Genomic DNA, 22976 nt, shown 5'->3' with positions numbered 1-22976 from the left:
AAAATTACTAATAAAATTTGTCATGGAAAGATCTCTTAAAATAGGTTGTGATTACTTGACCTATATAGACAAAATTAAATCTTAAAATTAGCAATAAACACTCCTATTTGCTCTAATAACTGAATAATTATGTCTTAAACCAAACATTTATTGCAAAATTAAAGATATATAAAAGTTAATAAAGTACATACTTTTACTTTTTTCCCCAAAAAAATATTGATTTGTGATATCTAAAACAGTCCAGCTATACTTATTTCTAGATAAATTAAGTCTAGAAATAGACATTTTATGATTTATATATAAATTATGAGTAAAAAACTTTAGATATATTATTATAAATTATATTTTTTTTAAGATTAAATGGCTCAGCAAGATATTTAAGATTTACCAAAAAGTTACAAATAAGTTAGTTTTATCTGATATAAAGTAAAAAAATATATATATCTCAACTAGAAATACTTTTCTTAGCAAGTACACTTTTCATATGTTAAAACTTTTCCCCTAAAATAAGAAAATAGATTTTAATTGACCTACTTTTATTGTGGCGGGACAGTTGATCACACAGGTTCAGGGGTGTAAAACTCCTGAAAGTGTTTCATAATGACCGCAGAAGGCGTGCCGGATCTTGAAATGAAGTTACAGTAATAAAGCGCTCCTTTTATTTCGTCTCCTCCCTGTTGCGAGTCAGATCTCCCATCATTCAGCGGGGCACTTAAACACCCCCTCTGAGCGTCGGAGAGACAGGCCAGTTAGCCATCCAGTTTAACTGCCAGCAACTTCATCCCACCAGCAATCCGAGCCGTCAGTCAGGCAGTCAGTCAAGCGGCATTAGCATGCGCGCATGGGTTTAGCGCTGCAGCCAGGCAGGCAGGCATATACACAATGAGGAAAAGTGAGGGTGTTATGACTGAGCGAGGGGCCACTTTCAAACAGTTGCATTCTCGGGGTCTGCTGGGAGTGACCTCTGAACCCGACCGGGCCATGTGGAACTCATTTAGCCGGAAAGGAAAGACAGTGTTTTCTCTCGAGGAAAAAAAGAGGCTGTCACACCCCCCGACGCAGAGAGACTCCTTCTTTTTTTTTCTACTTTTTTCCCCTTCCAGCACCTGGTCTTTCTCAGTTCCTTATCGCACCTTAGTAGCATCCAGGCGTTTTCACCTGCAGAGACAGCATGCATGCTCCGCTGGAGATATGAGTCACCCCTATGCATGGAATGACAAAAGATCAATAGAGTAGAGCACGGGTGTCAAACTCGCACAAGAGGCCAAAACCTGAAACACATCTTAGGTATCCGAACAGGATAAACATTTATTGAACACTATAAACCTAAGTTTTTAAAACTGTAAAACTATAACGTAATTATGAATTAGAAATATAGCATTACCATTCAATGCTGCTGAATTTGGTCGCTAAGGATGCTAGTGCTCATAGCTGAAGATGCTGAAATCGATAGCTAATAACCCTGAAGCTGATAAATGAAAAGTTAATAGCTAAAAACGCTGAAATTGATAGCCAGCTAAAATATTAGCTAAATTCCAAATTAAAAATTTTTTTTAAAAAACTTACGTTAGCCAAAAAAGCTAGCATGTACATGAAAAAATAGCTAAACTTTGAAATTCTCTAAAATACTGAAAAAAGACTAAATTAGCCAAAACAACTAGAATGTAGATATTAGCCTAAACAAAACAGCATAAAAAACAAACAAAAAAAGCCTAACTTAGCCAAAATAGCTAGCATGTAGCTAAAATATTAGCTAAACTCAAAAACAGCCTAAAAAACTTAAAAAGAAAAGCATAAATTAGCCAAAAAGGCTAACATGTAGCTGAAATGATTGCTAAACTCCATAATAGCCTAAGAAAATCTTACTTAATGCCAGAATAGATACTTAGAGACAAATAAATAAGTACAATGTGAAAATATTAAATGTACAATATAAAACTAAATAGGTAAGTAAACCCACAGTTGGTAATATACAAGTCTGATCAAATATTCAAAAAGCTAGCAGAATGGCTATTTATAAAACTTTAAAACCATATATTTTTACATAATTAGGCAGGAATATTATTCCAGAATAAATCAATTTATACCTTAAATAACTTTTAATATTTTACTCTCTATAAAAATATGTTTTGTCATGATTATACAAGTTAGAAATGAGCGCAACATCATTAATAACAATAAAATAAAATGATCTGGAGGGATAGAGTTACGTGGAGGGCCGGATTCGGCCCCCGGGCCTCGACTTTGACACATGTGGAGAAGAGGAACAACAAAAAAAGGCAAAGTAAGGATGTGGAGCGCTGTGCTGAGCGTAAACTGGTTGTCGAGTAAAGTAAACAGCGTCTCCCCGCTTTCCTCCCTCAATTACTTCTTCTTCTTCTTCTTCTTTTTTTTCTCTGATCTACCACCATGTGGCACGTAAAAAAAGGGGGTTGCCGCAGCAACCTAAAGCCCCCCCGTCCATCGTTTTTAGCGACTAGAAACGGGAGGTTGAGGTTGCGTCGAGACCCAAAGCGCTGCCCACACACCAACACGGAGACACACATGGAGCGGCGCAGCCGGCGATCAAGATTACAAAAGAGACTCTGTGCAGGGACTTACTTATAAGGTTATGGAGAGCAGAGCTGCAGATACCAGGGGGGGGCAGAGCCACGCTAACTGCAGTCAATAAGATTACTGTGGACACAGCCGGCCTGCAGGAGGACCACAGTGCCCACTTACATGGGCAAAAAAGCCCACAAACAGATCCATCACAATTAATTCTGTGTGCGTCATGTTACTACATGCACCAGGACTTTACATGGAGGGGGGGAGGGGGGGCTCTGCAACTTGTATGTTTTAATGAGCCTCTGGCTCCTGGGGCAAATTAAATTCCTCCTCATAACATTGATGATTAATTTATGAAAATGAACAGACTTAACATTAAAAAATTAGTTTTTTGCTGCCGAGTGCGGACATTTTTCACCTCAAAAGTAGACAAGAATCATTTGGGGACCTAAACGGCGCCTTGAGATTAAAAAAAAAAAAAAGAATAGAGAGAAAAGACAGCTGCTTTATTGAAGGGAGATGACTCTCCTCTTTTACATCCTGCGTCCCTTGACTCCGCCGAGGTCCGGTCCTCAGCAGAAACAGGACACCAGTGGAAAATCTGAAACTGCGTTAGGAAATTCACAGCCTCAGACACCATCAAAGAATGTTCATCAGCCTTTTCAGCTTCTTAAAAAGATAACTGATGGAAAATCAGTTCCTAAACAGCACCTGGAAGTCTGAACGATTACTTTTGCCCTAGAAACTGCAACTTCCGTGGCGCGGTGGCTTTGATTTTTGTCTCTGCGAAGGTTCAGGAGCGTAAGCCCTGATATTCCAGCGTCCCTGCAGATTCTCAGTTCCAAGCTCTGAGTGGGCCTCTTGAGGATACGAGGATTTGTTCCAAAGCTTCTCTGTCATCCAGGCTTTGTGGTGTGCCTCCGACATGTGTATTTGTGGAGTTTTCTTTAAACACCTTTCCCCCACTGTTCTTGGTCACATCGTCCAGCATCCATAGCAAAATATGTCAGCAGAGTTGTGAAAAAGTATTCGGTTTTTGATCTAACGTTTTGGCTGGAGTTTTTGAAATGTTCTTGATCCCAGGAGGATCTGTTTGGGTCACTCCAGGTTTGCGCATCCCTCCTCCCAGATTCAGATGACACTGCAGTTGCTGCATCTAGAAAATGGGTTAATGCAGCTGCAAAAGCTACACATTCTCACTCCCAACTCATCATATATGGACGCATGGTTCGGGGCCCCTCCGCGCCACTTTTTGACGTATTGGATGTCCCCAACGCGTCATTTTTTGACGTGTTGGCTGTTCCCGTTAAATCAAGGGTCCCCAACTTCTATGCCACGAACCGGAACTGGTCCAAGGGCCGCTTGGTACCGCTAATCGGGGGTCCCCAACCCTCGGGACGCAGACCGGACTGGTACTGGTACCCTAACCCGTTACCGGTTCCGCGTCTGGTACTGTATCCTATTGGAGACCTGTGATCCAATGGGAAAAGCCATAAGGTAAAAAATGGCAAACTGGGGACACTCAGTGGAGCAGAGGGGACCCCAACCCAACATCTGAACCATATGTCCAGATTTGACAATTTGGGAGTGAAAATGCGTTGGCAAAAGAAGCTCGCCTCCCTGTAAAGGAGGGGTTTAAAAAAAGCTTTTTCCTTAAAAATTTGGAGTAGAGCTCACCTAACCCTATGCTACTACTCTTTGAAGTAATCAAATTAGAGATATTCAATTAATTAAATTAAGAAATAGCATTTTAAGCTAAGTCTACATGTAATTTTTTGAAATAAACTGTATATTATGTAAGTGAAAATCCCCACAATGTTTCTCATTATCAGAAAATGCTTGATCATGGATACCTGCTTATCCTGCATTAACTCAATTATTAGTACTTTCATATAGCTTTTTTTTTTACATTTAAATAGTTTTTCACCAGAAACAGACTATTTTGATATGAGGGGTGCAGCTGCAGCTGGTGGATGAGGTCTAACCAGTGGAGAAAGGGACTATACGTGATACGAAGCTTCATTTTGGAGGGAAATTTCACCTATTGTTTTGGTCCAGATGAAGCAAAAGTTTCTTTTAAATGAAAAAAAAGTCCACAGATAGTTTTTTTAGATGGCTTTGATTGAAGAAATAACCACTATTAACTCTGATCATTAATCTCCTGAAATAATGTTTCAAAACTATCTGCATCTATGTGACCAAATTTCCTTGAATAGACTTAAATCTAAGCTTTCTGAGCACTTAACCTTTATATCATTGTTATATTGTTCATTTTTTTATTGTTTTTATCTCTATACTGTTAATTTAACTGTATGTTTCTCTTACGATGATGCTTTTCAGCCCAGGTCTCCCTTGAAAAGAGATGTTATCTCAAATAAGACTTCCTGGTGAAATAAAGATTAAATATATTTTTCAATTTTTACATAAACAAACATTTCATTAATCAATATTGAAATTATTTGTAAACGTGTTCTAATTTGGCATGTTGGCCAGCATCATTGAAGTTTTCATAAATAGTCTTTGTGAAATTATCGTATTAAAGAAGTTTTTACTTTGTGAAATCAGTGACGCCATTTTTGCCATTTAAATAATTAAAAAAGAAAAATAGAAAGTTGTGAGTAAGGTGTCTGAATGACTTTTAAAATCGGAGACACTAGATTGTCCAACCCCACTATATAGTTTTTTTTTTTTTTGTAGTAGTAGTAGTATTGGACTCAGGAGGGATTTCAGGCAAAAAAATAAAAACACTCTCGCACTAGCTTACTGCCCCCATTCCCCTCCCCCACACCGACCCGTGTTCATCAGTGTTTACCCTTTGGGTCTCCTCACTGTGTCCCGCCACTTTGATTGTCTTATAGAAGTCCCATTAAATGTTAAATGTTCCAGTTTTGTCTACTAAGCTGGCTCTATAGCTCTAACGTCTTGCTTAAGTCGCTTTCTTCTCTTTATTTTTTTAGTTCCCCGGGGTGTGATCCAAAATGGCGCCCGGGTCAGGAGTCAGGCGCTCTTCCCCGTCATCAGACCTCTGCCCGTAAGCCCGGTGGGGAGCAGAACCTCGGCCATCAGGTGGGTCATTTCAAACATGTCATCACTAATAAAAGAAGCCAACAAAACCAACACATTCTCAATCCCACGCCGTCACATAATGGTGCATGCTAAGAACCCCCCGGCGTCACTTTTTGACGTTTTAGGTGTCCCCAACTCGTCGTTTTTGATATTCTGAGTGTTCCAATTAAATCAGGGGTGCTGTCATTTTGTCAAATGCGGACCGAATCTCGGAACCCAATAGCCTAACCCTAGCCTGGTCCACGTCTGGTACAGTGTCCAGAACTGACACCAATCCGTGTCCGGTACCAAAGTGCAACTAGTACCGATCCGAGTCCATTACTAATCCATGCCTGGTACCGATCAATGTCTGGTACTGGTACTGATCCGTCTCCGGTAAAGATCTGTGTCCGGTACTGTTACTAATCCGGGTCTGGTACCGATCCGCATCCGGTATTGGTACCAATCAATGCCTGGTACTGATCCACATCCGGTGCCGATCCGCGTCTGGTGCTGGTACCAATCCGTGTTTGGTACCGATCCCCATCTGGTATTGGTACCAATCCATGCCTGGTACTGATCCATGTCCAATACCGATCCGCATCTGGTGCTGGTACCAATCTGTGTTTGGTACCAGTTCCGGCTCCGTGTCCAGTACCGACATGGATCAGTGGTGGTAGTACTGACACGGTAGTGCCGGTACCAATCCGCGTCTGGTACCGCTCTGTGTCCAGCTCTATGTCTGGCTCCGTGTACGATACTGACACAGATCGGTACCATCACTACCATGTCAGTACTACCACCATCAATACTGTACCAATCCTTGTTCGGTATCGATGCATGTCCGTTACTGGTGCCGATTCATGTCTGGTATCAATCCACATCTGGTACCGATCTCCATCTGGTACCTTATTAAGGTTAGGGTTAGGATACCAGTGTGGTTCTTGTCCTGGTACTGGTTTGCTTCCTTGAGGTTGGGGACCCTTGATTTAGTTGGACCAGTCAGCACGTCATAAAACGATGCGTTGGGGTGACCTAAAACGTTAATTTTTGTCGGGGAGGGGTCCTTAACCAAACGTCAAAATGTGACGACTTGAAAATAAGAATGTGTTGACAAAACACGTGTTGTATCAGAAAAGTTTGACCTAATGTTTCAAAGTCGCGCAGAACATTTTCTACAGGTGTGTTGACGTGACGCACAAACAGGTTATTAGAGGGACAGGCCTCAGGACTCAAAGAGCATCTGCAGCATAAGAGTAGAATGAATTAAACATACCCAAAGGCTCACTAAAGGTATGTAGTGAATATTTGATGACTGTAAGGGGTGCGTGTTTTTCTTATGAGATATTAATATGCTAACCCTCTCATTCTGAAGGAGGGAACACGTGAAGTTCCTGCTGATTTATGGGGTGTCAGGACACCTCCCCTGTCCTTTTAATGCTCTTACACAGAAACCGGTCCTCCGGCTAATAGAGGCAAATATGTGTTGCAGCATAATGCAGAGGGGCTGGACGCTGGCCTTCGGGGCTTGCAGGGTTGACTTTGTGCTTCTCCGGCTGTCATTTAAAATGTGCACCGACTGCAGTCTGACATGCAGTCTGCTTCATCTAAAGGGAAGGGCTGACTCTTTCTGGGGATACAAGGTTTTATCGGACCTGAGGGATGATGAGCTCCAATGGGAGGTTGATAGATTATCGCCCTTTTTTCTTGGACTGGTGTGTGTGGTAACACTTCTGTTCTGTGTGCTTCATGTAGATCATCCCTGGGAGATTATCTAAACCGAGGACAGGACTCTCCTCCGCCGTGCGGCGAGGACCTCCAGGAAGATCACACTTACAGCACCGCTAAGTCCCCCAGCCGGCTGTGCTCCTCCCAGGTCGCCAGCCCCTCCTCCACGCTGGACGACGACGACATCATCGCCGTGGAGATCCAGTCGGACGTCAAACCGGAGCCCCGTGAGATCCCCGTAGACGCCCACGTTACCACTGCCGCCGCCACCTGTATCTCCCAGCAGCCCCCGCGCGGACAGAGACGCAGCAGTAGTAGCTCAGGGGCGGGACCCGGGACCCTGCCGGGCAGCAGTTTGCCCTGGACCAAAACCCGAGCGAGGGGCATCAGCGACACGCTGCCGCTCAAGAAGCGGCGCGCGGTGGAGAAGCCGCCGGAGAGCGACGACGAGGAGATGAAGGAGGCGGCGGGGTCGCTGCTCCATCTGGCGGGGGTCAGAGCCTGCCTCAACAACATCACAAACCGCACCGCCAAGGGCCAGAAGGAGCAGAAAGAGGCCCTGAGAAACTAAACTCATGCAAGATGCACGCACACATCAGCACAGACGCGCTCACGACAATAGATCAACAGGTACCCAGCCAGCACGGCCAAGTGGGCCTCATTTGGTTTGAAAGTGGGCAGAAAACGTGGGCCCCGAATGGGTTTGTCCGCAGTTTCTGTGGTGGCCCCACCTGTGTTTGCCCACAATGGCTTCAGTGGGCACTCAGTGAGCTGGCTTGCAATACGAGCCAGCCACCCGGGGGACAGTGGAGCTCCTTAGCATGCTACAGCAGAGCTTGTTAGCGAGTGACAGATGAGCTTGCTAATATGCAACAGCGGAGATCACTAGCTAGATACAGAGGAAGTTTCAAGCTTGCTACGGGGAAGTTTGCTAGCTCGGTACAAAGGAGCTCGCTAAAATGTTACAATGGAGTTCGCTACAATTGAGCTAGCTTGCTAGCTGCAGCAAAGCTAGCAAGTTCACTACAGCAGAGCTTGCTAGCTTGCTACAGATGTGCTTGCTAGCTCACTGCAGAGGAGCTTGCTAGTTTTCAACAGCGGAGCTCGATAGCTTGCTACAGTGGAAGTTTTTGGCTCACTACAGGGAAAGATACTAGCTTGATACAAAAGGAGCTCACTAGCTTAATACAGAGTAACTCACGAGCATGTTTCTGTGGAGCTCGCTACAGCGGAGCTTGCTAGCGCACTACAGATGAACTTGCTAGCTTGTTACAGAGGAGCTTTGTAGCATGCAACAGTAGAGCTCGCTAGGTTGCAACAGGGGAGGTCGCTAGCTCGATACAATGGAGCTCGCTAGCTTGCTACAGAGGAGCTTTCTAGCATGTTACAGTGGAGCTCGCTACACATGAGCTCGCTAGCTCTTTACAGAGGAGTTTACTAGCTCAATGCAGCTGAGCTCACTAGCACGCTACGCTGGCTGGCTAACGTAGTAATCCTACCCACTGAGTGCTCACTTTAGCCAATTAGGCCAAACACAAGCTGGGCAACTACAGAAACTATAGAAAAAACCCATTTGGGGCCCACATTTTCTGCCACCTTGAAACCATATGGGCTCACTTGGCCTTGCTGGCTGGGTAATCAGCATTAGTCTCAAACGACATCTCCCTCGATCTATCTGCAGGGCATTGGGTTAATCCTACTTATTTGTGGCAATATCAAAAATCTATGTTTTCCTACATGTTCAACAGCATCAATGGGTATTTCTCATGTGTCTATGTTGTTTCTGTTCGAAAAACGGGGATGAAAGCCATAAAAAAAACAAAAAAGCGCATGTTTTTGTCACGAATTTGGACAAAAAGTCACACCGAGGATTGGTCGGTCCAAGCGACGTGCCATGGCGGTTTGTCTTACCTGTTTTCCACACCAATCTGTAGCAAATCCTCGCAGGCGACAAAGACGGTGGAGACCCCACGAGCACAAATGTGAGACTGTGCCAAAGAGAAGCAGACCAGGTTGCTTCATGTAGCCGACGACAAAAAAACAAAACAAAAAAAAAACACACAAAGGCATAGAAAGAGCTAGTAAGAGTAACCCAATGTGATGTTTATTCATGCACTTAAGATTATTTTGTGCCACTTATACTGAAAAAGGGTTTCTTTTCATAGTATTTAAGAGGAAATATATTAAAAATAATAAAAAAAAACCTCATGTTTATCATCATAGAGTGTGCCGGGTCTGAGGCAATATCTCCTTCATTTTGTTGTTGTTGTATTAATGTTAACGTCCCTGATACTTCCTCAATCCATGGATATAGACACCTGGTAATAAATGTCCTAGCTGCCAGTAGCTGCCACACCTTCCTCATCATTCGACACTGTCAATAAACTCTGTACATGACCTGTGGGGTTTAGGTTTCTGTTCGTGTCCCACTCTCTACCCTCATAAAGATATAAGCAATTGGTCCTGTGCGGACGACTCTGTAAAAAGTTTAGAAAATATTTTTTTTCCTTTTTCCTTTCTTAATTGAAGCAATTTGACCTGCAGGACTTTTCTCAGTTATATTGCATGGGTGCTTGTAAATAAGATAAAAAGCAAATCTTTTTTATTCAAAGATCATGTAAGATAAATGATGTATTTAGCATGAAGCATGACTTATTTTCATATAAACCTTGATCCTAGAGGAAAGAAGAAAAAAAAAAGTTTTTTCCGCCAATTCTTATACCCGTGGTTATAATGGATTTTTTTTTTTGTCTTTTTTTGTTTTGTTGCTTTTATTTCATTCCTGAGAGGACTTTGAAATCTTCAGGGAGGAACATGGGAGATAGTTTTGCAATTAGAGGGTGTCGCCTCTACGCTTGGGGTTCAGGTTCTGCCTGTGCAGTGACTTTTTAGTTTTATTTTTCAAACCTCGTCGTTTCTGAACATGTCTGGGATCACACACCCTTTAACATTGTGCCTGCCTGCCCTCTCTGTTACCCCAACAGAGCATCACCTGTCTCTATTTATATCAGTATTTTTATTTTTTATTTTTTGTCACTCTCTAGCGTGTCCATCCTAACCAGCGTGGCCAAGTGGTGGGCCCATATGGTTTAAAAGTGGGGAGAAAATGTGGGCCCCACCTGTGTTTGCTAAACATTGGCTTAAGTGGGCCCTCACTGGGTTGGCTCGCTACGCTAACCAGCTCCCCGGTTGACAGTGATTCTCGCTAGCTCGATACAGCAGAGCTCGCTAGCTTGATACATTGAAGCTAGCTAAAGCAGAACTCGCTATAGTGGAGCTTGTTAGCTCGATACAGCGGAGCTCACTAGCTTGATACATTGAAGCTAGCTAAAGCAGAACTCGCTACAGTGGAGCTCGCTAGCTCGATACAGCGGAGCTCGCTAGCTTGATACATTGAAGCTAGCTAAAGCAGAACTCGCTATAGTGGAGCTTGTTAGCTCGATACAGTGGACCACGCTAGCTCAATACATCAAAAGTTGCTAGCTGGCTACAGTTGAGCTCGCAAGCTCGATACAGCAGAGCTCGCTAGCTTGCTACAACGAAGCTCTCTAACTCAATGCAGTGGAGCTAGCGAAAGCAGAGCTTGCTAAAGCGGAGCACGCAAGCTCAATAAAGCGGAGCTCATTAGCTCGATACAGTGGAGCTCGTTAAAGTAGAGCTCACTAGCTCGATACGCCGAAGCTTGCTAGCTCGATACATCAAAGTTCACTAGCTTGATACACAGAGCTCACTAGCTTGCTAGAGTGGAGCTTGCTAGGCCATTACAGTGGAGCTCATTAGCTCGAAACAGCAGAGCTCGCTGGCCCGCTACAGCAGAGCTTGCTGGCTTGATACAGTGGAGCTTGCTAGCTCAATACAACAGAGCTCGCTAACATGCTACACCATCCACCGGACGGCTGGCGAAAGTAGCAAGCCAACCACTTCCTTAAGCTTAAGCTAATGTGGGCAAACACAAGTGGGGCCACCACAGAAACTGAGGACAAACCCAGTCGGGGCCCACATTTTCTGCCCTCTTTGAAACCATGTGGGGCCCACTTGGCCTTGCTGGCTGGGATTCACATTGTTCGGTGTAAATGTTTCTACGGCATGGAAAATCAGGATGAATGATCCCAAAACGTCAAGTTTCTGTTTCAAACGTGGTTGTTGTTGTTTTTTTTTGCTCCAGGAGCTCGACGACAAGTGGCAAGGTGCAGTAAAATCAGGAATGCCTAAAACGTGTTTCCTTCCATCTGTGTTTAAATAAAAAAAAGAAGAAGACTTGCAGGTGCCAAGAACCAAGCAGCAAAACAAATGCATGCCTTATCCAATGGTAGAGAACTTTGCCACCTGTAGCATGCATCACTGGCTTTGCATTCTGTGCGGCGCCCGTGCCGACATGTAGAGAAGTGTTCCCATCATGTGCCATTCGTCTCCCGTCTGATATCCGTCTGAGTGCTCCTGTGACCCCCGGTCAAGCACTCTGCTGTATTTGATGTAACAATCCACTGTTGTGGGGATGAGTAATGTGCTCACTTGTCAATAGGACTGTTGCTTTAGCACCCCCACCCTCTTTTTTTTATTTATTTATTTACCGATCCCTGAATCTGACGTTTCGTTCCAACCTGCCAAACCAAATGCTCTAAAACTGGCCATTTTTGAGCATTTTTGTTGTTGTTTTCGCCTTTCCCTTGACGAGATTACTGCCGTTAGAGACTGCCTGAGCTGGATATCGGAAAGCCATAGGTTAGAGATGTCAAATTGCAAAGCTGTTATTGATCTGTGAGATGCCATGCAGAGTACACCCAGGTGTTTCTTTCTTTTTCTTTTATTTTTTATCGTTGTTGTTGTTTTTCCCCCTTTTATTTTCCCCCTTCGTCCAGTAAATGTTCAGTTTCCTCCCCTTCCTTATTGTGCAATCACATTGCCAAAGAATGATTTCAAGACCTATTTCATCACTACATGTAAATATCAACGTTGTCCAAATACCGTGGCAAAAAAAATATATAAATGTTGTTTTATTTTGTTTTTTTTCCATTTTCTGAACAACTACGATGATGTTTATGTGATGTATTGTCTTCCAGTTGGTTGCAATAATAAAAAAATACAAGTTGCAGAAAAAAAGATTTGTGCCTGTTTTTTGCCAGTCAAGCCGTTTACTTAAAGCAAAAATGTATTTTTTTCCTCTCAAAAAAATCATGCATCAAAGGGTTAAAGTTAAATATAGTCACTTAAACTGGAAACGCCGTTTACTGGCAGTGTTAGCTTTGTGCGACTCTTTAATTCACTCTCAAGCCTGACCTCAATCATTAACCTCGCACATTCTCATCAACAAGAGGTCTTATCATAACCATGCTTCCTCTCCCAGATAATTAGTCATTTACTTCTTCTAATCATTTAAGTTCAATACTTCTGATTAACCGCCCCCCAGCCCCTTCGGGGGGGAGGGGAGAGACGTAAAAGAGTTAAGTGCACCGAAAGAGTTCCTCAATGTCTTATCAGTCTGAGTGGTGCCATTTTGGAGCCGTGTGGCGGTGGAAGCCCATTCATAATTGAAGTAGAGACCGGCTTAATCTTGAGCCAGTGGCTCCCTGTGCAGCACGCTCCCATCACAACACAACTGGAGCTTGCAGCTCCTCTGTTGCTATGCAACTACAGCAAAGAAGGGGGAGTGTGTGTGGAGGGGGGGATAAAGTGTGCATTCTCCAGATCTTTAGAGGGCATCATGCTTCTCTAATGTTACACCCGAGTGAGGCTCAAGGATGGCAGTGCATGTGTTTGATCACAACTTATTTTAATCACCTGTATTTTATTAGAGAGTTGCATGCTCTGCAGGGTCAGGTCATCCTTTCATTTGCCTCACATTTAGGGGATTTCAGTGAACGCATTTAATTGGTTTCCAGAAAACACTCTGGATTGTCGTTAAGTGGATTGATGAAAACAGTGCTCCCCAGTCTATATCATCTATATCCACAGTGACCAGGGAAGCAAGTTTCCATGGAGACTGAAGTGGAGGTAACAATGTCTGCAGGAAATTATTGCAAAGCTTTGTTTTTTTTTTCTTCTTCTTTTCTTTCCTTTAGTTGTGTGTTTTGGATCGGGTGACCTTAAATACTTTTTCAAATGAGCACAGATTTTCTTAATTAAAAGACTTGCACGCTGCACTACCAGCTGAAAAATATGCCTGTCTTAAAACTTAAAAACAGGTTGTTTTTATGTGGTGTTGTCTGATCGCCCTCTTGTGGCAACAGGGCAATACTACAAGAAAAACATAATTAAATCCGGATTTTAGATTCACAATTTAACATTTTTTCGATAAAAAAATATTTTTGATATGTATAGTTTAAAAACAAACATCCCAAAAAATTAAGTTGCATTCCTTATTTTTGTTAAAATTGTCAACACATTAGAAAAAAAAATCCAAAATAAAATATTTTAAAACCATATAATCTATATAATAGCTTACAATTCGTCCCATTATTTATATTTATTTACTACAATAAATCTAATTGTTTGTCCACGTTGTCAAATTCTCTCTAAAACTACATTTCCCGGTAGCACGACAATGATTAGTCATCGTATTCTTTGGTAAATCTCGCGATATGTGCCTTTTGACCCTGCCCTATGTCTCGCGCACTCGCAGCTCCATCGCTCAGTATATAAAGCAGGACAACGACGGGAGGAGGACGGCTGGGGAGTCGCAGCCCGGGATTGTAAATAAGACCGTAAAAACTGTGTTTTATTTACAAAAGTAATGCCGGCTGTTTTAAAGAACCGTTCCCAGTTGTTTTAAGTCTTTTTTCGTAATTTTTGGCTCTGTTTCTCGCCTATTTCCGTGTGGTTTTTACACTACGCGTATAATGGCGAGCTCGGCAAACACGAACCCAGTGGTAAGGATCAATCTCTCAGGACTGTCAGCGGGGGAAATGGGGGTAAAGTTGATGGAAAAACGTGTCAACGAGCTGCATTTTTTTATTCATTACAGTAGTAATAAAGTGGGGAAAATTAATTTTAATCAATACCGTTATTTCCATTCAGAGGAATACTAACGGTCATTTAAAAAAAAATCAGGTATCAGTTTTCGAAAATCAATGGGGAAAAGGAGATTATATTCGAACTGATAACTACTTTTGTAGGATTTACTTAAAATAAGATTTTTTTTGTTAAAATGTAGCTTAAGGTTAATATTAAAGTGTTTTCTGGAACATTTTTGAACTTCTTTTAAGGTTGAAATCAGCTTTTAATGCTTAGCTAACTTGGTTATTTTTGTTTACACGAAGGAAACGTTAGCTAACTATTAGGGGGAAACTGATGTACGCAAAGCACATATGCACCATCCACTGCGACTGAATTTAGCTAACAATTTTTCATTAAAGGCTTTAAAGTCTTGAACGCTCAGTCAGCTGCTGCTTCTTCTTCATTGTCCTCCATTCCACGACCGGAGAGGGCAGGAGAGCCGTCCCAAACCACCCACAACGCAACAAAAGTCCCGCTTACAGTCAAAATGTTTAGTCAAAACTGGTCCCGTCATGAGACAAAACACCGAAACCGTCATTTTCATTCCGCCATATCTTTGCTAGCAAAGCGCGGGGCGAAAAAAAGAGGCGCGCGCGCTTGCCGCTCTGTAAAATGGCTTCCTCGTCTCCTCTCTCTCGGTTCTGGCCCTCCTCCTTTCCGCTGCCTGGTTTTATACCGCCATATTGGCCGTCTAATATAGACTGCCCGGGATGGGACGGTGCTACACGACGCTACGTCACCGGCCCTTCACATAAACACCAGACTGCGCTTTAAATAGTGCTGGAGCTGACGGGGAGGGAAGCAGAGACGGACATTGCTGCCGCGCGCGGTTCGGTCTCCGTGAATGTTGTGGCGCGTGCATCGACGTGTGTTGATGCTGATAAACATATGGATCAGGGCAGATTATTATGGGGTGGATGGTCTGTACACGAGATATTGCTCCATTATTTCAATTTAAAATTATTTTTTGTGTATGTTTTGCTTAAATGTTTGTACAATAAATGATATATTTGCTGTTTTTTTTCATCATAGCCTAAATTATACAAGTCTGTTATTGAGGACGTAATCAATGAGGTGCGGGAGCTGTTCCTGGATGAAGGGGTGGACGAGCAAGTTCTCCTGGAGCTGAAAACGGTAATCCGTCTCAGGTGCTGGGAGAAGGTCACAAACCCCCACCCCGCCGCCCCGGCTTTGGTCAGATCTAACGGGAGTCTCTGTCTTTCAGCTATGGGAGAACAAGCTGCTGCAGTCGAAGGCGGTGGAGGGCTTCCACACCGAGGAGCAGGCCCTGCAGACCGCCCAGCAGCAGCTCCCGCACGCCCAGCAAGCGCAGCAGGTGGCTCAGGCCACACAGGCCCAGCAGGTTATCCAGATTCCTTCGCAACAACAAGGTGAGTCTTCCTGGAAAAGTTATGCAATTGTGTCAGTTTTACCTGAAATAACGCAGAGGTATTTTATTCTCAACAGCTCCCCAGCAACAGGTCATAGTTCAGGACTCTAAAATGATTCAGCACATGAACTCGACAGGAATGGTGAGTTGGATCACGGAAAATAAAGCAAAAGCTGCTTTTGGATTAGCTCATGTTTCTTTTTTTTTAGCTTACAGTTACACAGTAGGGGTGTGTATTGGCAAGAGTCTGGCAATATGATGCATATCCTGATACGTGTCACTAGGGCTGCCACAAACTATTTTAATAGTCGACTAATCGGGTCATGTGCAAAGCACACATATTAACCATCATTGACTTTAATCTAACTAAAAACAAAGACAATTAGGACTATAGTTTATTAAACTTTTAATGAATCTTGCAGCTTCTGTCCTTTATTAGTTCCTGGCATTAAAACAAGATTAATTCAAATGAAGTCGGCATCTGAAACAAGCAACTATTTATCACTCAAGATAAAGTTTTGGTCTCACTGACTCAAATATAAAAAAGTAAATTTTTTGGTGCTGAACGCTCACAACTTTGTTCAACTTTACTGCACCCTGACTCCATAAAGTAACGACTATTTCATTCACTATTTTTGTCACCAAAATGAAATATCGCGATATATATCACTGAATCGATTTTCCCTACACCACTAGCGTGTATTGTCAAGAGGCTGGTGATGCGATATGTATCACCAGCGTACATTTTAAATCAATATAAGTATCAGCAAACTAAATATTGTGATATATATATAGTGGAATTGTTTTTTTCCCCCAACATCCTTATTAGGGCTGGGAACCAACCACTCATTACCTCACGATATGAAGTAATACGTGATATATGGCTTACAATATTGATGATATCGTGATACTGCGATAATCGGTAAAAAAAAAAAAATCATCTGTAATAATTTAGAATATATAGAAGAACACATAGTTTTTGGGGAAAATATATCTTGAACACAATCATAATAAAGAACTTGTGTCTTATTTTGTGTAACAAATAAGACATTTTTGTGCAAATCAATATAAAACTATGTCTTTGACGAGCATTGACACCAATTGAATTTGGATTATTTGTAAAATTCAGTCACTAAAGAATGACAAATATAACATTTTACAGCCTCTTTAAGCGAAAATAAAAGATCGATACTTGATGAGAACACATTGAGAATCAATCTCAGGACTAAAGATCACGATATATCATAATATCGATATTTTGGCACACCCCTAATCCTTAGTGTGTATTGGTGAGAGTCTAGTGTTGCATATCCTGATCCATATCTCATGATACGATACATATAACTATATATCCCAAGATTGTTAGCATTTTAAGATTATTTAAATTAATACAAGTATCGCCAAACAAAATATCGCAATATATCGCCGTATCAATTCCCCCTCCACCCCAATTGCACAGCCTCCGCGGCTGCTACCTAAAGTGCTCCCAAACTTCTCGTTTTGTCAAAGCAAAAATCCATCCGTGGAATATCTGTGATGGCATTAAAGCAGTGATAGCTGGGGAAAGTTTCCAGGTTGTAGATCTTAAGGAGCAGGATTTGGCAGCCCCGCTTCGGAGCTCTTTTATCCTGCTAGATCTTTTCTTCAGCTGAGGATCTTTAGGAGTCTCAGCAGGCTTTTTTTCTCTCAACGGGACCTGGAAAACAAAACCGACTGAGGGAAAAGGAAAAACCTTCGGAGAGAACGGCAGAAAAGCCTTTCATAGGAGACCATCTGTCTAGTTCTTTTAACATTGATGAGCCATTTTAAGGCTTAAACGATAAATCGAGAGAGATAAGACATCAAAAAGTTTTTTGGGTTTTTTTGGTAGAGTCTTCATCACTTTGACAAAGATATTTATTTGTAATAATTGGAGCTAATTTGTGTTTTCTCCTGCAGACTGCAGCAGCCACTGCAGCAACGCTTGCTTTGCCCACAGGGGTCACCCCATACCAACAGCTCATCACAAGCCAAGGTAAAGCTTGTTCCTCTGACAGAGCTCCTCTGGATTTAACATGGTTGAAGCTCAAATGTTTGTTTTTTTTGTGCTGATGCAGGTCAGCTCCTGCAGGTGGTTCGGGCTCCCAACGGGACTCAGTACATCATCCAGCCTCAGCAGCAGATCGTCCTGCAGAATCAGATGCAGCCTGGCGGCGTGCAGACCCCCATCATACAACAGGTACAGCCGACAAGTCGTCATTTTAATTCAAGCTTTGAACAATCCGGGAATGTAATCGATTTCTGAAAAATCTGCAGGTTTTAGCTCCTCTTCAGGGCGGACTTCCCCAGCAAGCCGGCGTCATCATTCAGCCGCAGCAGATCGTTTTAGCTCCAGGGAATAAAGTTCAAGGGACTACACAGGTCAGAGCAGCACACAGATTCTCTTCATCTGTTTTTTTTTTTACTATTCTTTTTGTGTTTTGAGTAATGTCTGTGCTCTCATCTCTACCTGCATCTCCAGGTGATGCAGGCAGCAGCTACGATGGCGCCACAGCCTGGTCAGGCAGCAACAGCAGCTCAGGTCCAGCAGGGGGCAGCCGTGGCCGCAGCTCAGGTGCCAGCCCAGGCAGCGGCGGCGCAGCAGTCTCAGGCCCAACCGCAGGCGCAGCAGCCCGCCATGATGGTGCAGCTGGACGGAACCGGAGACTCGTCCTCTGATGAAGATGAGGAGGAAGAGGAGGAATACGATGAGGACGACGAGGAGGAGAAAGATAAGGCCGGTGGGGAAGACGGGCAAGTTGAAGAGGTGAGGGGGAGAATGGAATGATAAAAATGTTTTGTTTTTTATGTTTGTGTGGCATTTTTCTGATGATAAATTAGGAAAATTAATTTAAAAAACAACTTATTTGTAACGTTGAAAATAGGCTGCTCTGAGCTCTCAGCAATGGGGAGGGGAAAGGGGGCGGCATTTCTTTGTGCCAATAATCCCACCTACAACTCTGAAGTGAATTTCTAACGAAATACTGCAGAATTTGTCGTAAAAAATGACACTTTTGGCTAAAAATATCATAATTCTAATTAAAAGACCACAATGAACACTTGAAATAGATGTAATTGCTGATCAGAGTGAGACTTTAATGAACTTTCCGGGTTTTTTGGTAACCAGGAGCCTCTGAACAGTGGAGACGATGTCAGCGATGCTGAAGACCAGGAGCTGTTTGACACGGAGAATGTCGTGGTGTGCCAGTATGACAAGGTAGGAGACGAACGTCAGCAGGAACGCACTTTTAGCCGTCAGTTCTGAACTCTCCTTCTCGCTCCTCAGATCCACAGAAGTAAGAACAAATGGAAGTTCCACCTGAAAGACGGGATAATGAACCTGAACGGCAGAGATTATGTCTTTTCCAAATCCATCGGAGATGCCGAGTGGTGAGGTGGGAGAGAAACGGCGAAAACAAAAAACTCCTAACTTGTTTTTATCCAGCAAACCGATATAACTTCAGCATCCGTTCATATCCTGCGACCGACCGAACTCCTTCAGGAATCGAGAGTCTCTGAGAACTCTTCCAACCCAAAAGGATCGCTGTAAGACGTGGACGAAACACTCGTTTGCAAGGATGACAAACCGGCAGGACACTGGAGAGCCCATGAACAGAGCTTTTTTTATTTTCCTCTTTAAGGCTTCTCTGCCTTTTCTGACGAAATTCCTTAAAAAAAAAAAAAAACAAAAGCAAAAAAACACAAAAACAGTCATTTCATGTCGTACAGGTGTTGCGGACCAGAACGAACTTGCCTGCCAGCGGAGCTCTGTGGTCACTCATAACCCGATAGACATTTTTAATGCACTGTAGTCGGTCGACTGGATCGTCTTCATGTAAGTCCAAACTTAGTGCCACCAGTCGAAACCGCTGCCTTTTAGAATGACTCAGCTTATTTTTTTTTTCCATGTTTATAAAAAACGGTGCTCCAAATTGTTTAATGTAGTTTAAAAATGATCTTTTAATATGTTTGCTTCAAGGTACAAAAATAACTTTTAATCCACAGATGTTCTGTAGCTTCATTCCATCAAAAAAAAAGCACCAAAATTCATTTAAAGCCCAGTGTATCTCCGCTCTTACTTTAGTCAGCCGTCTGAAGATTTGCACTGTGGGTTTATCGATGTCTGTGAGGTCAGTCAGTCCGGGAAATCAATAGTCTGTTCATTTGTGTGTGAGACATTGACCGACGGTGCAGGCCCGCGATAAGTGGAACTTATGTCTTTCTTTTGCACACCTTGCAGTCTCAAAAGGCCACAGTCACACTAGAGGGGGGGCGGGTGCGCATCATCTATTTATTGTTGAAAGTTCTTCAAAAGATCGGAAAGCCGCACCAAACTGTGCTCTTATTATCCAGTAAGTGTTCCTTTTTATTTTTATTTCAAGCGCTACATAAATGTTTTTCCGTCACATTTTTTCTATCAAAGGTGTGTTTCTGCAGTTCGACTTGTTGCAACAATCTGAAATAAAGCCTGTTTTTATTATTATTTTTTGACTGTTCTGTTTCTAAAAAAAGTAGCTACATCTGCGCCGTAACACGCACACGATCAATAGGGCTTTTGTTTTCACGCGTCTTTAACTCAACCTGTGAAATCTCTTCTGCACATTTTCTGTATATTCCCATTTCTCTGGATGTCGTCCGTGCCTTTCAAACTTGAGTTTTGTTTGGGGTTTGTGTGTGTTGCCCACAACTAATGGAAGGATGTCCATGGAAATCGTATTCTTTGTTTTAACTGCTGTTCAGATATTTAAAGAAATGTACGTTCATTTAATTTTTCCTAAATTAAAAGTTGTTTGCAACAAAATAAAGGCTCCTGCTTTGAATCTCCGGCTAAAAGGAGCTCTTTTTTACTACTTTATAGCAGCTTTTTGAATAATTCCTGATAATTTGGTTACTTTGCCTTCAGCCAGGTCAACCGTTTGTCTAAATCTTTAACTAATTTTCTTACTTTCTATTTTTTGGATATCAATGTTTCTCTTTTATTAGTGTCTTCCTTCATTACTTTGGATTATTTAATATCTCTAATCCCTTAAAGTCCCTTCCGATGAAAATCCTGTGTTTTTAACAAGTGTTTGTGGCATTTTCTTATGAAAAAGAACAAATGTAATAAGAAGTTATTTCGTTTTTGCATTTACGAGTATTTCTCCTTTTAAATTTCTGTCAATCAAATGTTCTCCGTTTGAATTAATGAGGGACAGCTCAGTTATTAATAGAAAATACGCTCGTAGACGTCTAGACAGATGAACATCTTTGTTTTCCTCATTTGACGTTTCTCAAAACTGGACAGCTGAGTCGCTCCAATGTCTCACAGGATCTCTACAAATCTTTAAAAAGCTTTCCAACAAATCACAGCAGAGAAAATGTTTTATTCATTTTTATAATCTGATATTAATCAATTTATCAAGTGACCATGGTGTCAGTGGGATAATACTGTGTTTTAACGGAAGGCGGGGGAACCTGAACCGCTGAGGCAAAGTAAAGGACTGTTTCCTCATGACATGTTAGTAATTTGCTTTAATAAATATTAACGCGTTATTGTTTTTGATCAATCGCGTCCATTAACTCGTTAATGTTAGCCTTAATTTTTTTCCTGTCGATTCAATGTGAGTTCCTGTCACTACAAAGAAAATATTTCCAGGATAGCCTAAATAATACGTCTAAAGATAATTAGAGCGGGACTTTAAATGCTCTTCTGCTGTAATTGTGTAGAGAAGCTCGTTAGAGATTTAAATAAATGAATGCATCTTTATTTCTGTTGATATTTACAGTGCTGATAGAGAAAATAAATGTTAAAATTATGCAAACTGACAACAAAAATAAACTAAAAACATATACAAGACAGAAATTCTGAGTATTAAAAGCTGTAAATAGGTTCAGTCTTTAGTTGATGTTTACAGTTCTGCAGGAATACCATTCCATAACGAGGTCGCCAATGGAAAAAGCATGGTTACCTGAGTGTTTCTTAAAAGATAAACTAGGAGAAAACCATGAAGATAAGTTTAGACTGAATTCTAAAAATCATAAATCACATTTACGTCTCATTTTTTCCTTCAAAAACAGGCGAATTTTCATCAAAACTGCAGGATTTAGCGTCCCGTCTTCAGTTTCACACCCCGGCACCTGGGTGTTCTCCCTGCCAGTCCACTAATTCCTACCCAAACTGACTCAATCCACGAGTATTTCCTTTTCTGTAATTATTAGATAAAGGTGCGGCTCTGTCTGGAATTTAAACCAAATCGCAAACTTACATGAGATTTTGGCCCTCGACCTGTAAATGGATTTGAGACGAACTGCCACTCCGGGTGGATGTGTCGTTTCACGTGAGCGAGTGGAATGCATGTGTGGCGTTTTGTGACGAGGCGGCTGCTCTCGCTGCAGAGGAATGACGCCTATAACAGGACCCTGGAGATGTCTAGCTACGTTTTTGCTAACTCGCCAATCAGCTGCATGACAGAATAGAGATTATTGGCTTCAGTAGTTGAAATAGCTGACAGTGCTGGCTGTGGAACGCTGAGGTTACCTGCTTTCAGGAAAGGAGAGGTTCAGCGAGACAAAGAGAAGCTGTACTTCTCCTCACGTCGGCCTCTGATCTCACGTCTCAAATGTGCCGTGTCCACCAGCGAGGAGACAGATTTATTTTAAAAATTGCATGAAATTGTATTTCCTGTCCAAGTTGAGGCCTGAACAAGTCTTTTTTTCCTCAAACTGTGAACTGCCAAACACCTTTCCACTCAACTTTTACAATTCTACAAAAAGTCAGTCCTGCCGAGGAAAACTCAATTCCCAGAAGCTGCTTCACCTGCTTCTTTTTCAACTCTGAGCTCCTGTGCTTATTGATTAATGTGGGTTAGTAAAAGCTGAGTTGAATTACAGTCTAATTTGAAAGAAGTGTTCATGGTGCATAGCCTGAAAAACACAGGCTATGCACCATAACTTGTTTAATCCTGGTTTCATCTTTATATGATTTAAACATTGTTGCCCCAAAATAGTTTTTATTTAATTTCAACTCCAAAATTTATTGTGCATGACGAAACATCCTGTTATTTATGAATTCAGCTCGATTAGATTAAATTGTATTTTATTTTATTTACACAATACAAAAAAATATTACCAGTGAACATTTTTACCTTTTTAACAAACCCACTGGCAAAACATTTTTGTTTTACACACTAAAGGTTTATCATTGCTAGTAAATATGTGTAAAGTAATTTACTTCTAAATTATTTATGTTGAAATGGAAAGATGCATGAAAGGAATT

General features: G+C 42.0%; 2 protein-coding genes across 3 annotated transcripts in view; both read left to right on the top strand.

Moving 5' to 3' along the window:
• LOC112157854 (forkhead box protein N3) overlaps nt 1-9717 on the top strand; it is an 84418-nt gene extending 74701 nt beyond the window's left edge. Inside the window, exons 5-6 of the mRNA XM_024290910.2 lie at nt 5505-5613; nt 7348-9717. Of these exons, the coding sequence (XP_024146678.1) occupies nt 5505-5613; nt 7348-7891 (653 nt within the window). The 3' untranslated portion in view covers nt 7892-9717. The remainder of the gene's footprint in view (nt 1-5504; nt 5614-7347) is intronic.
• A 4229-nt stretch (nt 9718-13946) lies between these two features.
• gtf2a1 (general transcription factor IIA, 1) lies at nt 13947-20541 on the top strand. Of its 2 annotated transcripts, none has more exons than XM_024291357.2 (10): nt 13947-14186; nt 15346-15447; nt 15539-15704; nt 15781-15845; nt 17642-17717; nt 17800-17921; nt 17999-18103; nt 18204-18488; nt 18849-18938; nt 19008-20541. In XM_024291357.2, the coding sequence occupies exons 1-10, from the start codon at nt 14157-14159 to the stop codon at nt 19113-19115; spliced, it is 1149 nt and encodes a 382-aa protein (XP_024147125.1). In that variant the 5' UTR covers nt 13947-14156; the 3' UTR covers nt 19116-20541. The 2 variants fall into 2 exon arrangements, with proteins under 2 accessions (XP_024147125.1, XP_024147126.1); XM_024291358.2 differs by lacking the exon at nt 13947-14186 and adding an exon at nt 15054-15233.
• The last annotated feature ends 2435 nt before the right edge of the window (nt 20542-22976 follow it).

Source organism: Oryzias melastigma, linkage group LG24 (assembly GCF_002922805.2).
Source record: "Oryzias melastigma strain HK-1 linkage group LG24, ASM292280v2, whole genome shotgun sequence".
Taxonomy (NCBI): Eukaryota; Metazoa; Chordata; class Actinopteri; order Beloniformes; family Adrianichthyidae; genus Oryzias; species Oryzias melastigma.
The sequence above is the reverse complement of the archived record's forward strand: the minus strand, read 5'-3'. Positions and strand labels throughout refer to the sequence as shown.